Here is a 13,483-nt window from a genome sequence, read left to right as displayed (position 1 = left end):
TTTCAGACTCGTGAGTTTAATTCTCGATAATTGACACACATGCAAATCATACATGATGGGAAAAGGAGTCTTCATCAGTGACCCTGCTGGGAATCTACAATGATGTAGGTGGTACATATGTATCATGTACACCACACATGTACCCATGACATTTCAGGAGGTTCTTGAGATGCCATCAATAATTTCTGGCCTCGTCGTTGGGATGATGCAGGAGAGAATGTCAAATGTCACCTGCTGCTTTCTAATCTATGTTGTCTCTTGCAAATATGTTGAAATGGATGTGATGTTAGTGATGGTGTGAATTCATTGTTAAACTTGGGTGAGGCATTTGAATATTATTAATTAGGCCACACCAGTGTAATTTTTTTCTTAGACTTATGCTAAAAGATAAATAAAGGAGGTGGGTGAAATCATGACAAGAAAAAAACAGGCATTCTGTGGTAACGTTAGATATTTCATTGTACTGTGCTTAAACATTCTTTATATGTTCATGACCATTAAACATAATCTTAACAGCTTGTGGTTAAAACATAAGGTATTAAATGGAACTTGAACAGATAGGAAGATAAGGCCTTTCTTCAACAGTTGGTACCATAGTATGAGCATTTTTTGTTGAAATGCAGCCAGAATACAGCATCTTCTGGTTCGAACATCAAACACAGTTACTGTAATATTACGTGTCATTGTGGTGCTTTGTATGAAGCCGTAGGTGACTGCTGAACTTGAGGCAAATTGATTGGTACGCAGGGCTCAGACTCAATCAATGAGGGGTGCCAGTAGGACAGACCATAATATTGCATGTTGTGTGCAGGGAATGTTAAGTAGGTCTGTGATGATACCTTGCATGTATGAGGGGATTTCATCACATTAGCAAAACAGTCTTAATTCCAGATTGAATATAATGTTCATTTCCCATATTATAAAGATTACTCATTGGCAAGGATAGAAGCATGTCTTGCATTGCAAAATGTGGAAGCACTTTTAGTCGCTAGACAAAATTGAGCCCATAACTACCTGGCTGAGGTATAATGTATTGCTGATATTTTTGTTTTTCTGGCATGCCTAGTTGTACATAATTGGGAGCTTTCTGTTGTAGTTTGACAATACCTAGCAGGAAGGAAAGAGAACATTCAGCTTTTCTTCAGAACTTTATCTCCAGAATATCATTGAGATTTTACTTGATACATGATAAAATTCTACCTACTAGTAGGATAGATCATATTGCTGTAGCACATAATGGGATTTATTAGACATAATCATAAAAGCATTCTCCCTGCCATGAAAGTGGAACAGCCTCCTACTACCGCAGTAATTAAATGGGTCATCACCTTTTCAAACAAAGAATGCAGTATGTGACCAAACTACTAATGAAATGCCATAAAAACTACAATTCTTCTCTCGCCTTTTCGGGCAAATCATATCAGATTTCAATTTAGATATGAGTCGTAGAGTTTACATATCCACTGTAATCTAATAGAGAATGCTTATCGAGGAGAACCACACACCGTCGCAACTGTAATGCAGAATGTCCTTGGCATGACCTTTCAAGGGGCTCCATACATAAACAGTGATGGTTCTTTAATCTTGGGCAGTCATTGTTCAAACAACGTGGCAGTAAACCATTTTCAATTAGTTTTAATGGGGGTACCATGAAGGTAGCTGATTGACTTTAACGATGACTGTATTGGGAGGCAATGTGGGGAACTGATGGTAACAGTGAGCATCAGTATAGCGGAAGGGCCTAGCTATTAGCATTCAATGTCTCCTCCTTCTCTCTGTCGTAGATGCTTTGCCTTTTGTCGTAAGCCTCTCTCTTCTGCTTCTTGATGTACTTTTGTCTGAGTGTCTGCTGTTCTTACATGGCTCAGCTATTCATTCATGAATATTTGAAGTGGGCTTTTCCTGTTTCCTGTCTTCCTAACCTCTCTGTCTCTGTCTGAGACTTGGATCCTTCTTCTCACTGCTTCTGTCTCCTGTCTAGAAAAAGGTATTCTTTAGGTACTATCTCTTCTTGCCTTGCCCCAGGAGAACAGTGTGGACTTTGAAGCCAGTCTGGTGGCCCAGTGTGATGCCATCATTGAGGCCATTAACAGGAGGAAGGAGGAGCTGATGGAGCAGATCCAGCGGGAGAAGGAACACAAGCTGCGCATGATGAGAGAACAGGTGAGTCAGGTTACACTAAAAGCTTGGGGCAGGCTATACTAATAGGATGCAAGGGACACAAGGCAGGGCTCGAAATTCATTTTTGGGATTAGGTGCACTGGTGCACCCAGGCTAAAAGATTGGGTGCACCAAAAAAATTTTGGGTGCACCACTTAAATTCAAGTAGAATTAAAAAAAAACTAATAACAAAACTTAGTTATACGCTATCAAATTCTTAAACAAGTAACATGACAGACATTTTTATTATCTTTCTAACACTTAGATGTCAAGAATATGATGTATAGTATTGTATACTAGTATACTTGATATCTTTCCATACATAAACCTAAGAAAATACCACTGAAAAAAATTGTATTTCGAGCCCTGCAAGGTATATGTGATAAGGGAACAGGTGTGATAGAGTAAACCAAAAGCTTAGGGCAGGCTTTGGTAATGGGATACAAGGAACACAAACTAAGCATGATGAGGGAACAGGTGAAATGGGTTATGCTAAAATTGTGTGGCAGGCAGTTTTAATGGAATGCCAGGAACACAGGGTAAATATGATAAGGTGAGACAGGGTAGTCCAAGAGCTTGGGGCAAGCTATAATGATGATAGGTTCACATAGCAGATGTGAAAGTTTGTCTTAATGTTGTACAATATGGTTTGATATTTCATCTTGATACATATACTTAATGCCATCTGAAATTATTGAAAATTATTAGTACCCTACATAGGCAGAGCCTCTATGTGCTAATGTATGTTGAAGATATCAATCCATAGCTTGAATAATCTCAGTGCAACTCTGATGGACATTTTAGGAGATGCTTGCTGACAGTTATATCCAACGGCTTGTAGTATGGATTTGTAGATTTGTGATAGCCACTGACACTAACAGCTTTCGTAACACCGCTGCTACATACATGTCCGTCATGTGTAGTTGTAAAACTGTTGCCTGATTCCGCAGATCAATGACCTGACCAACAAGCTGCGACAGACAACTGGGTTGCTGGAGTACGCACTGGAGATCATGAAGGAGGACGACGCTGCAGCGTTCCTTCAGGTACAGAATGAGTTTCAGGGTTCTTACCAGTAACTACTGTACAATGACCTAGAATTAGAGGCTGTAACTGCTGAACAATTTCCTAAGCAATGGTTTGGTTTTCTTTTAGAATGTTGCAAAGGTTTAATAAAAGGACTGCAAATTGATTCCAGTCTGTAGTACAAGTTAATATATGAACCATTCTTTGACACTGTTGGATTTGTCAAAGTTACATCTTCATTCCTTTTCTATATGTAATATATAATTGGTCTTTTGATAACCTCTCACTTGACAACTGAATGATGCTAGAGGACAGCAGCCACACTGTAAAGAAGGAGTGGCAGGTGAAGAATTGTGCAATACCTCCTGTAATACAGGGAGGCTCTGCAAGCTGCCAGGTTCATGATTGGTTTTGTGAGCCTTGGCATTGCCTTGTAAGCAATCGATGGACATTCTTCAGGATAGGCTATTCTGGGGGTCTGTAACGGCATGCTCACCTGGTATGAATGACATCTCAATAACCAACACCAGACAGGTAATATCTTAGGGAATGATTTATAACCAAGGAAGTTTAAGTAAATTAGTGCAATGCACAACCCATGTGTCACATCTCCTGTTTCCTCAAAGAAGAATCATTTCATACTGCCCTTACCCAGATAACCTGCGGCATGTCTGCTTTTAATGCTGAAAATAACATACTGGATATTTGCATTGCTGGGGTACAACTGTGAAAGAGTATGCATATGTTACATGAAGATGTTTCGTGGCCTGGATTGGAAACACATCATAGATGTACTGCGTAGTATACAATTGTTTCTTCTGACATGTCCTGCCTAGTGGAGACAATGTTCTTCCATCGTAGTCGTTCTGCCCTGGGCTTGAGCAGCCACATGAGACATCATCACCCACAAGCAGTAACTGAGGCTGGTCTGACATGAACTTTAATGCTCGGCCACAAGCGAATGCCAAAGGAATACAATTGTTTCACAAGTAGAGCTTTGCCATACTGTTAGGCCCTGCAGACACTATAAATGCAGACTGTCAGATGATGCATGCTGCTAAGGTGTTTGGGGATGAGGGTAGAAGATGAGATTTTGCCCAGTGATTGGTGATGAGATGAAGAGATAAGATTTGACCAGGAGACCTGGGGAGAATGCCAACAGGGAGACACCGGCATGTGCAGTGATGTGAGGTTTGCAGGTGCATGTTCAATTGAAATCTTCCAGGAGAACCTTTCCAGTAGGATTTTAGATCAGGATTAACACATGTGGTATGGTAAAAATGTTGAAAATCAATATTATTTTAGGCCTTAAGAATACAGCAAAAATGGAATATGTTCTCAAGGATTTGATTTGCCAATAAGGAGTGTTTGCTGTGGTTTTAAATTCATGATTGAAACAAGTGGTAGTCAGGCGAAAGGTAGTACAAACATTTTTGCAGTGGTATATTCGAAGTGAAGAAGCATTGATGAAAACTGAACTTTTTCGATTTTACGGTGTTTTGTCAGAGGTCATAGAAATGAACCTAAAGCAATTGTAAAAGGTGATATTTTTAAAAGAATTTTTCATATTTTAGCATATCAGGACCTTCAAGTACATGCATATCTTGTGTGATGCATCAACTCTGCTTCAAAAACATTTCACTTAAAATTCAGAGGACATGAAAGTGCAAAGTTGTTGGATGTTCAGTGGCATGCAAGTGAGGAGATCTTACTGAGATGCTTGCACTACTTTGCTGGGACACCCTTGTCTGACTGTTATGGAATGCTGTGATGGGAGCCATGCTCAGAAAGTTAAGTTTGGGTTGTTGCAAAATGGATGCGCCATGGATCAATGACAAGTCTTCGGAAAATTGTGTCTCCGCCAGGCATGCCTGTACATATTATATTCACCACTTGGGGGAGAGATGGACAAAGATGGCACATTTATAAAACGTCCTGGATAGTGTGGTTTGCTCAGGTGTTGCCACTATAAATACCCTTAAAATGATAAGACAATTACGAACTACCAGTATATCAAAAATCAACCTCCTTTATAACCAGTTGGACAAATCACTGGAGTCTTAGAGAAACAGAGTAATTTGTCTCACTGTAGGCAAGCCTTTAATGACCTTCTGTACAAAATTGTGTTTTTGACTTAGTCCTTAGTTTGGAATTCATAGCACAGTATTGACTTCGTGCCCCCTGCTCTGGGATTGATAACAACAGCAGCAGGGCAGGGATCCAAGAAGTAAAAGGAAAATCAGGGATTCATCTGTCACAGTACCTTGGGGAATATGCAGCATGTTCAGTGCATTGTGCCAGACACAGAAGCATATTACTCAACATGTTAAGTATGGATTTTGATTTCAGCAGAAATTCAGTCTTGGTGAAGTAAATAATCAAGATCACATAATCATGTACCCAACAAATTTATCAAAGAGCCCTTGTCTTCACCATCACATTGGTTCAGATGTAACACACAATCTGAGCTTGAGACAAGAGGACAAGTACATTTTGTCCTGCACTGTTAGGTCTGTCCAAATGTCAATCTATAAGCTGATATAATCTATAATCTATAAGTTATTTTTGTTTTTATATCAAGTTCAACAAGAGCCTGCTGTTCCTTTCATTAATGAAACATGAAGCTAAGGCAAGCACTACAAAGTCAGTAAGTGACTCAATAGGCAAAGCAGGGGTTACCAAGGCTGCTCGGGAAAATTCCTACCCCATTTAGGCCGGAATTGTTTGTGATGAGCTCACACCTATCAATGCAACAAGTGTCACGGGTTCTTGGGTTTGTTGTTAGATTTGTAGTCACTTTATGCCAATCTATTTTACTTCCCTGCCAGGTTGCGAATGGTCTGATAAAGAGAGTGTGCAGTGCTGAGATGCAGTGGCAGAAGGAAGTTCTCCTGGAGCCCCACGAACCTCCTGAGTTTGAACTGCAGCTCAACAGCCAGCCGCTCTTCAAGGCCATCGAACAACTCAACTTTGTACACACTAAAGGTGAATACAGCTACTACCGTTGTTGTAAGATTTTGAGTTATGATTAGTTCATGTCAAATAGTACAACAGCATTGCGCTAGAAGTAAATGCATGTCAGTTTTTGTCAACTTGGCTTTAACTTGAGTTTTAGTCATTTATTACTTGCAGCAGTAGTGAAGATTACATTTGGTATGAGTAGTACAGACGATATGCATGCTATCTTTGGTATCATAATAAGATTGTTGTTGATATTCCAAGTGGTTGTCATGATCAGACCTATATGCAAACTGACCGGCATGTGTGTGGGAATCAACAACTAGTTTTATTTGTTGAGGTCATTGTAAATCACCAATGATTAATTTGTTGCAGACAGCTCTCATTTCTGTGTCGTTGCTTCTTTAGGCAAATGTATCAAGCATGTTCTGCTGTCTGTCAGCATGTCTGCTTTCTGTCTAAAGCTTGAGGTGTTTTCACACTTTTTGTGACTAACCCATGTTAATTGTCCATCCACAACTTGTGGCTCCTAGCTTCCCCAACATGGCCTTATGTTATCTTTGACAGACCTGATTTCTAGATTCAGGCATACAAGCATTTCCTGAAGGAGCTCTTCATTGACATTGATGTCCAGAGAATGACAGATATTCCTACTCTGTCAATGAATCATTTCAATGAACTGTAGATACACACCTGCAATTCAATTGTTGTGGTGGATCAAAATATACCACAACTGAGACAAGAGTTGCACTTTCCAAAGATCCTGAAAGACAGTGTAAACACCATATTCAGCTGTTTTCACTGTGTAATTGTCCATGTTGGGGAAAGAGCCTTTTGTTCTTTGGGAACAAGAACCGTCCTACTAACATCACATCGTATTGGTCTCTCTTTCTTTCTCCTGTGCACTCTGTACTGGCTTCTTGTGGTGTCATCTGGGCGTGGTATGTATCTGGTTTGTTGCTTCGACCTCTGTGGTGGGCGTGGTGCATTTGGTGATGCTTCTGCAACCCTTACTGCCGCGGCTGTGGTCGGTTCGCCCTCTCCCGTGTGAACGTTATTGACTAGGCTCTGCACGTGTTGTCACAGTCCCCGGCCCTCCCATCTTCCTCCACGAAGAATGCACCGTACAGAACAACAGCATCACGGTGTCGTGGCAGCCGTCCCCGCGGAGCTGGGTGGACGGCTATGTGCTGGAGTTGGATGATGGGAACCAGGGGCCATTCAGAGTAAGCAACATTTTACATTACATTATTTTTGTGAATACATTTGTAGTCTCATATGTTGTTTGAAGTCACTACGAAACTCTTAAGCAAATTTCAACCTAATACCTACCAGTAATGTTTTGTACTGTACATTTCCGACTACAGTATTTTGTATTCCAACTTTTGTTTGAACAGTTAATGTGCAAAAGTCTACATTGACTGACAATGCACTAGAATAAGTACATGTATACTACATATTTCAAGCCAGATATATTCCAAGAAACATCAAAATTTGACTGCAATGTAATCAGTGATTTTACCCAAGCTGGTGAATGAAAAATGGAGAATGATGGTGTACATACTTAGGAGCTGTCAGCTCCATATTCCTGCTTGGAATTGTGAGAAGTGCACAACACCATGTCCGTGTATTTGTAGGGAAGTCTGTGATCACTCAAAAGGTTGATCTGTCAGTTCCACTTGTATTTAAAAGCCAGCACTTGTGGCATTCACGTTACTCTGAATTTCCTATGATGATGTACATTCATGTATTCTGTTCCTAAGTGTGGGAAGCATTTCCCAGAATGCTAGCCCAACATTCTTGAATCATATCTAATTCTAAATCTTACATAAAATCCTGCAAAGGCACACTTAGTGAACCTTGCATACAATCAGATTACACTTCATTCAGAAGGTCTGAGGAAGGTGTTAGATCGACATAAAATCTTAAGGAGGTATGAGTTACCAGTTGTGAAAAAAGAAAACTCCAATATAATAATAATACCCTAAGAAATGCAGATGAAGGATGAAGGAGATTCTGATCAAGGATGAAGCTTTAAGGACTTTAAGTTGTTCTGTGTGTCTAAGACTGATGCCTGTGGTTGCACAACACCATCCTCTAGGTAGCAATCCTATTAACCTTGTGTAAGATAAGACCTGTGGAGGGTGCAGCCCAATTTGCCTGTAGGGCTAAACATGAAGACCATGTCAGCACCAAGGCACTTCCCACCGCACTTACTTCACATTCCTTGTGATGAGTTTCACTGCTTTACTGCTGGTGCAAATTGGATTTGTGGTCAGCTCTAACCTTGGTGGTGAACTTGAGGGGAAATATTATTAGATAGCTATTTGTCTAGCCTTATGTTGTCAGCTAACTTTGCCATTGAAAGGAAAAGAAGAATATTTGGCCTTCAGGCATAAATACATATGATGTATCTATAGTTTGTCTTATTTATCAAGAAAGCAAAGCTACTGTTTTGCATTTCTGTAGTTTAAAGTTGGAGTTATACATACTAAATAGACTACAAAAATTCGTAATCATAGGATAAATATATATGAAAGAATGAATTATTAGTATAAAAATGAATTAACTTAACATGCATAACTCTAGCTTGTATAGTTTTCATTTTAACATCACAGCTGTCAAACTGCATACTTTTAAGAACAGTTTTCACATGTGTCTATGGAATTCTCTGGCAAATTGTGTCCACTGAATATTCAAGTGGTCTTTTCCTGTTTGCATAAGAACCGAATTCTATTTGACATGGACTGTGTGGTCTGCATGAAGTATCAGCAAAGGAAATTGCACCTCCGTGATGTGTTTAATGTCTTTAAAAGATCATACTTTAGAAGTGGAGGCCTGGTAATTGATGCCCTTTCAGACATCTTTGTCACCATCTTCGGTGACCTTTTGAAGAAAATGAGAAGGAATGGTACATGAGAGAATATCGATGTGGCCCTCTGGGAACATTACGGCTGTCTAAGTATGTGTGAAAGGCTCAGAAGCACAGCCTTAAATTACCGCACTAAGGCATCACTCGGTGCAGTAACATCACGTAAATGTTTCATGTTGCTCGACTGTACATCGATTCACAGTAACGATTGTGAATTTGGGATTTTATGGGCTCTAACTACTTAAAATGATGGCCTCCATTTCCATGTCGATGCCACAAGTCCGCGGGCTGTTGACCTTGCACGATCAAGTCATATAGCACCACACTCTGGAGAAATTGCAGATGCTTGTAAAGCAGTGTTGGAATTGATTATCATTGTGCTTGGCAAGTGCCAAAGGCATATCATCACAGATACATTCATACATTTTAGATATCAAATTGCCCTAGAGTCCCAAATCTCTGTGGCAAAGATTACTTACATGATGTTAAAGTAAAGAACAAAATTGTCCTCATCTTTAGTGGTAATATTACTGCACTGATAAGGATTGACCCTACAGCTGAGCATGCACTTGGAAAACTTAATATGCACATCTCCTGTTGATCGCAACTCTGCACTGTTAGTCTTGTGGGATATTGTAATGTAGTGGATCAATACACATGTTTTACATTGATATTTGTTTCTGATCCCTCCAACATTATCAACTGCCCATTTGTCGTGATCCTTGGCAACCCACTACTTAATGTTTCAGAATTGACAGCTAGGCTCAATATACAAAATAACAATGGTGAGATAGTATTTGTGAAATGGAAGTTAATCAATGTACAAGATTGAGATGTAACTGTTTTCAAAACAATGATGTGACTGTTTTCCAAAAAAATGTTTGTGACAGGTTGGAGAAGGGATTCAAAAGAAAACTCTCTGTAGTCCGACAACATTGATATGTCCTGTCCCTGCTATCAAATACCAACTCGGCAATGCCCTCAATTTACATTCATCATGCTTCAACACAGAAACCTTTCGAACTTGGCACCAAATTAGGCCATAAAAACTTAACACGGCAGCCAGCAGTACCTTAGGGTCACTTGTACAGATTTTGAAAATCCCTGTCCATAAACAAGGGCTAGATATAAAAGTGCAACCATCCGCATATGAATCAGAGAAGAGGACTGTTGAGAACTGAGCCTGTGTCACCATGGTTAACTTAAATTGTCTGTCTGTCTGTCCGCAGGAGGTGTATGTAGGCAGGGAGACCCTGTGCACCCTGGATGGTCTACACTTTGACTGCACATACAGAGTCCGTGTCAAAGCCTTTAACAAAGCTGGGGAGGGACCTTACAGTGACTCAGTACAGCTTCACACAGCTGAAGGTAATGTATATCTTCTGTGCTGAGACTTGGGGTAAACTTATCTCATTCATTGTCTCTTTTTTAAAGTGTTTTCAATTACTAACACTTTGCCTGTAAGACAGTCAAACCATGTAAAGAGAGTAAAAATCAAGACATATTGGCAACAAGCCCCATTAATAGCTATAGCTTTAATTGCAAATGACCTTTATGCAGTGACCATCACCTTATTTTTTTGATGTAGCATACCTAGTAGACCCCGTTGCTTTTTTTCTGCCCAAACAGTGGCATGGTTTGCGCTGGATCCCAGCACTGCACATCCCGACATTGTGCTCAGTAACGACAACATGACTGTAAGTTGTAACAGCTATGATGACCGTGTGGTTCTGGGCAATGTCGGCTTCTCGAAAGGCATCCACTACTGGGAATGCACTATAGACCGCTACGACAACCACCCTGACCCAGCTTTCGGTGTAGCCAGGATTGACACATTAAAAGATACCATGCTTGGGAAGGACGACAAGGCCTGGGCCATGTACATAGACAGCAACCGCAGTTGGTTCATGCACAACAATGCCCACTCCAACAGGACTGAAGGTGGCCTAGACAAGGGGTCCGTCATCGGGGTGCTGCTGAACCTGGAGGAACACACGCTCAGCTTCTACGTCAACGACTGCATGCAAGGCCCCATCGCATTCCGAGATCTCCACGGCGTCTTCTTCCCTGCCATCAGTCTGAACAGAAACGTACAAATGACCGTGCACACCGGGCTGGAACTGCCAGACCACGACTCCATAGACGGGGAATAACTGCTGAAGCATCGGTTGTCACTGCCATGGACTTCTCTAAAACACATTTAACACTTTCTAACAACTACTGTCTGCACTGGTTACTCAGGTTGATCTAGTGTTCCAAGTTAACAACCAGTCTGGGGTTTTCGGCGTTATCTTCTACAATAAACAAGATTTCTGTGTGCTTGCATTTAGGAGATATTCATGTGACCCAACAAAACATTGGATGATCAATTTAACGTTACCGGTATTCATCTTTTCAAGAAAATGTGAGTACCTGAAAAGTGTTTAAGGAACTTTTAGTATATAATCTCAGTTATGATGTGGTTCTTTATCAAGCTGTCTTTGGATGTTGCACTTCAGCAAGTACTGAGACAAATTCTACACTAGTAGAATTAAGTTTTAATTTAATACTTTGCACTACTGATATAGGTGTTTTGTTGATGGTTAAGTTGTCTGTAATTTTAATTCTTTAAGAAATATGAGTTTTGTCAGGTATGGTACCTAGAATACAGTTTTGTCAGGTATACCAGTTGTACCAAGTATATAGTTTTCTCAGTTATGGTACCAGTCATGTATAATGCAGCCAGTCATGTACGATGTAGGTTGCATCTCCTATCCTATCACAATGTTTGATATTGAAGGGATTGTGTCCATGGTGCTGATTTGCCATCAGTAACAAATGGGATTCCATGTGTAACTTGATATACATCCCCACCAGGTGGAGGTGACATTTTAGGCTCAAGAGGAGAAGGTTGATCAATAAAAGAAAGATCTACAGGTAAAAAGGCCATGAAATTGCAGAACCGTAAAAAAAGGAAGATTGTGCCAAACCCACAAGCAATTTTCTCTGATGGACCACATGCTCTACCAACACCTCCTCTGCATACAAGTTTGCAGCCCTGCAAAAATGTCATGTTCACCAAAGTGTACTTGCCTGTGGGGAACATCCATTATCAAAAAAGTGTTCAACGGTGCTAATATTAGAACCAGACATTTGATTGTGCCATCAGCCACAATGTGAACATACCTATTGCCATACATCTTCTACACACAACAACAAAAACAGCAGTAAACGCAGTGCAGCTATGTATGCAATATGATGTAATACACTTGGAAAGACAGCTTTTGTAAGGTCTGGTAACTAGAAAGTAGATGCTACTGAAATGTTGCGAAGTGTAAGGGTTCTTTAAGCACATGTAGGGAAGTTATAGTGAATGTAATATGGAGATTAAGAAAGAACAATACGGAACTACGATGTAGATGTATAAAACATGTAAATATTGCATGTATACTGGGATAGTATGGAGCTATTTAACTGTTGCATATGGGCGAGAGGCTGAACAGTGTGAAGCTGCACCCCTAGAACTGTTCACTTTGTCAGTGGCCTCCAGAGTGCCAAGATAGGTGTTAGTGCTATATAAAGTATGATCTGAAGAGGATTGTATTTCTGTAAATAGGTTGTAGGTAAAGAGTACTAACCAGAGTTTTAAGAGAAAGATTGGTGTCTAGTATTCATTGGAGTTTATGCTATATATGAAGATGACCACTTTTTGCTAGCACAGTACAAATCCATGCTGTCCAGGCCCCAAATAGCAGACTGATGATTAGGGGGTCACTAGGATGAAGTACATGTATGTGCCAGTCAAATTCAAATCTTGCAGTCTGGGTTCAAATAAATGACTAAATAGAAAGACAGTGTTGTGAGACTGGTTTCTGAGGCTCAAATTAATCCATCCCTGTTGGTCGCTTGGAAAGGATTGAAAATAAGGAAGGAGCACCTTATCAAGAACAGTTTATCTGATACATGTGTAACAAAAACAGAGGAGATGTATTAGATAAGAATAGCTATGACTATGTGAAAAATGACATACTGTAACTACACTTCGGTGAATGTACCATAGACAGAAACAGACAATATTGCATTGTCCCTAAGTCCTAACTTTGTGTAAACATTATTTACTCCAGACTTATAGATGTTATTTTGCCCGAGAAAAATGCCTTAGTTTGAATGTGAAGTGTTGTTCTCTTCGCCAATGGCGATAGAGTATGTTTTTGTCGACTTGGGTCTGTATGTAGGTCAACAGCATATAACTCGAGAAATTGTATAGTGGGGCAGATAACATCAAATTTTGGAGGAATCTTTCACTTTGTGATACAAGCACCAAACTTGGTACAGATACTCATGTGATACTACTGTTTTGAAAAAGTACGCGGGCCACTTGATTTGACTTTCGGCGCCCCCTAGCGGCGCGTTTTGGTACTGCAGCAGACCTTCCGGGCTTTGTATCTCCTGTTCTAAACATGCTACAGTCATGATTTTTATGTGGTA

At 40.2% G+C, this 13,483-nt stretch overlaps 1 protein-coding gene across 2 annotated transcripts in view; it reads left to right on the top strand.

The window, feature by feature from the left end:
- Positions 1-13,141, top strand: part of LOC118423826 (E3 ubiquitin-protein ligase TRIM9-like) — a 39,538-nt gene extending 26,397 nt beyond the window's left edge. Inside the window, exons 3-8 of one of the 2 annotated variants that reach the window (XM_035832099.1) lie at positions 2,026-2,163; positions 3,111-3,206; positions 6,015-6,171; positions 7,210-7,370; positions 10,246-10,384; positions 10,646-13,141. In XM_035832099.1, coding sequence (XP_035687992.1) covers positions 2,026-2,163; positions 3,111-3,206; positions 6,015-6,171; positions 7,210-7,370; positions 10,246-10,384; positions 10,646-11,169 — 1,215 coding nt within the window. In that variant the 3' untranslated portion in view covers positions 11,170-13,141. The remainder of the gene's footprint in view (positions 1-2,025; positions 2,164-3,110; positions 3,207-6,014; positions 6,172-7,209; positions 7,371-10,245; positions 10,385-10,645) is intronic. The other variant, XM_035832109.1, reaches the window with a different exon arrangement.
- The last annotated feature ends 342 nt before the right edge of the window (positions 13,142-13,483 follow it).

This window comes from Branchiostoma floridae, chromosome 1 (assembly GCF_000003815.2).
Source record: "Branchiostoma floridae strain S238N-H82 chromosome 1, Bfl_VNyyK, whole genome shotgun sequence".
Classification (NCBI taxonomy): Eukaryota; Metazoa; Chordata; class Leptocardii; order Amphioxiformes; family Branchiostomatidae; genus Branchiostoma; species Branchiostoma floridae.
The sequence above is the reverse complement of the archived record's forward strand: the minus strand, read 5'-3'. Positions and strand labels throughout refer to the sequence as shown.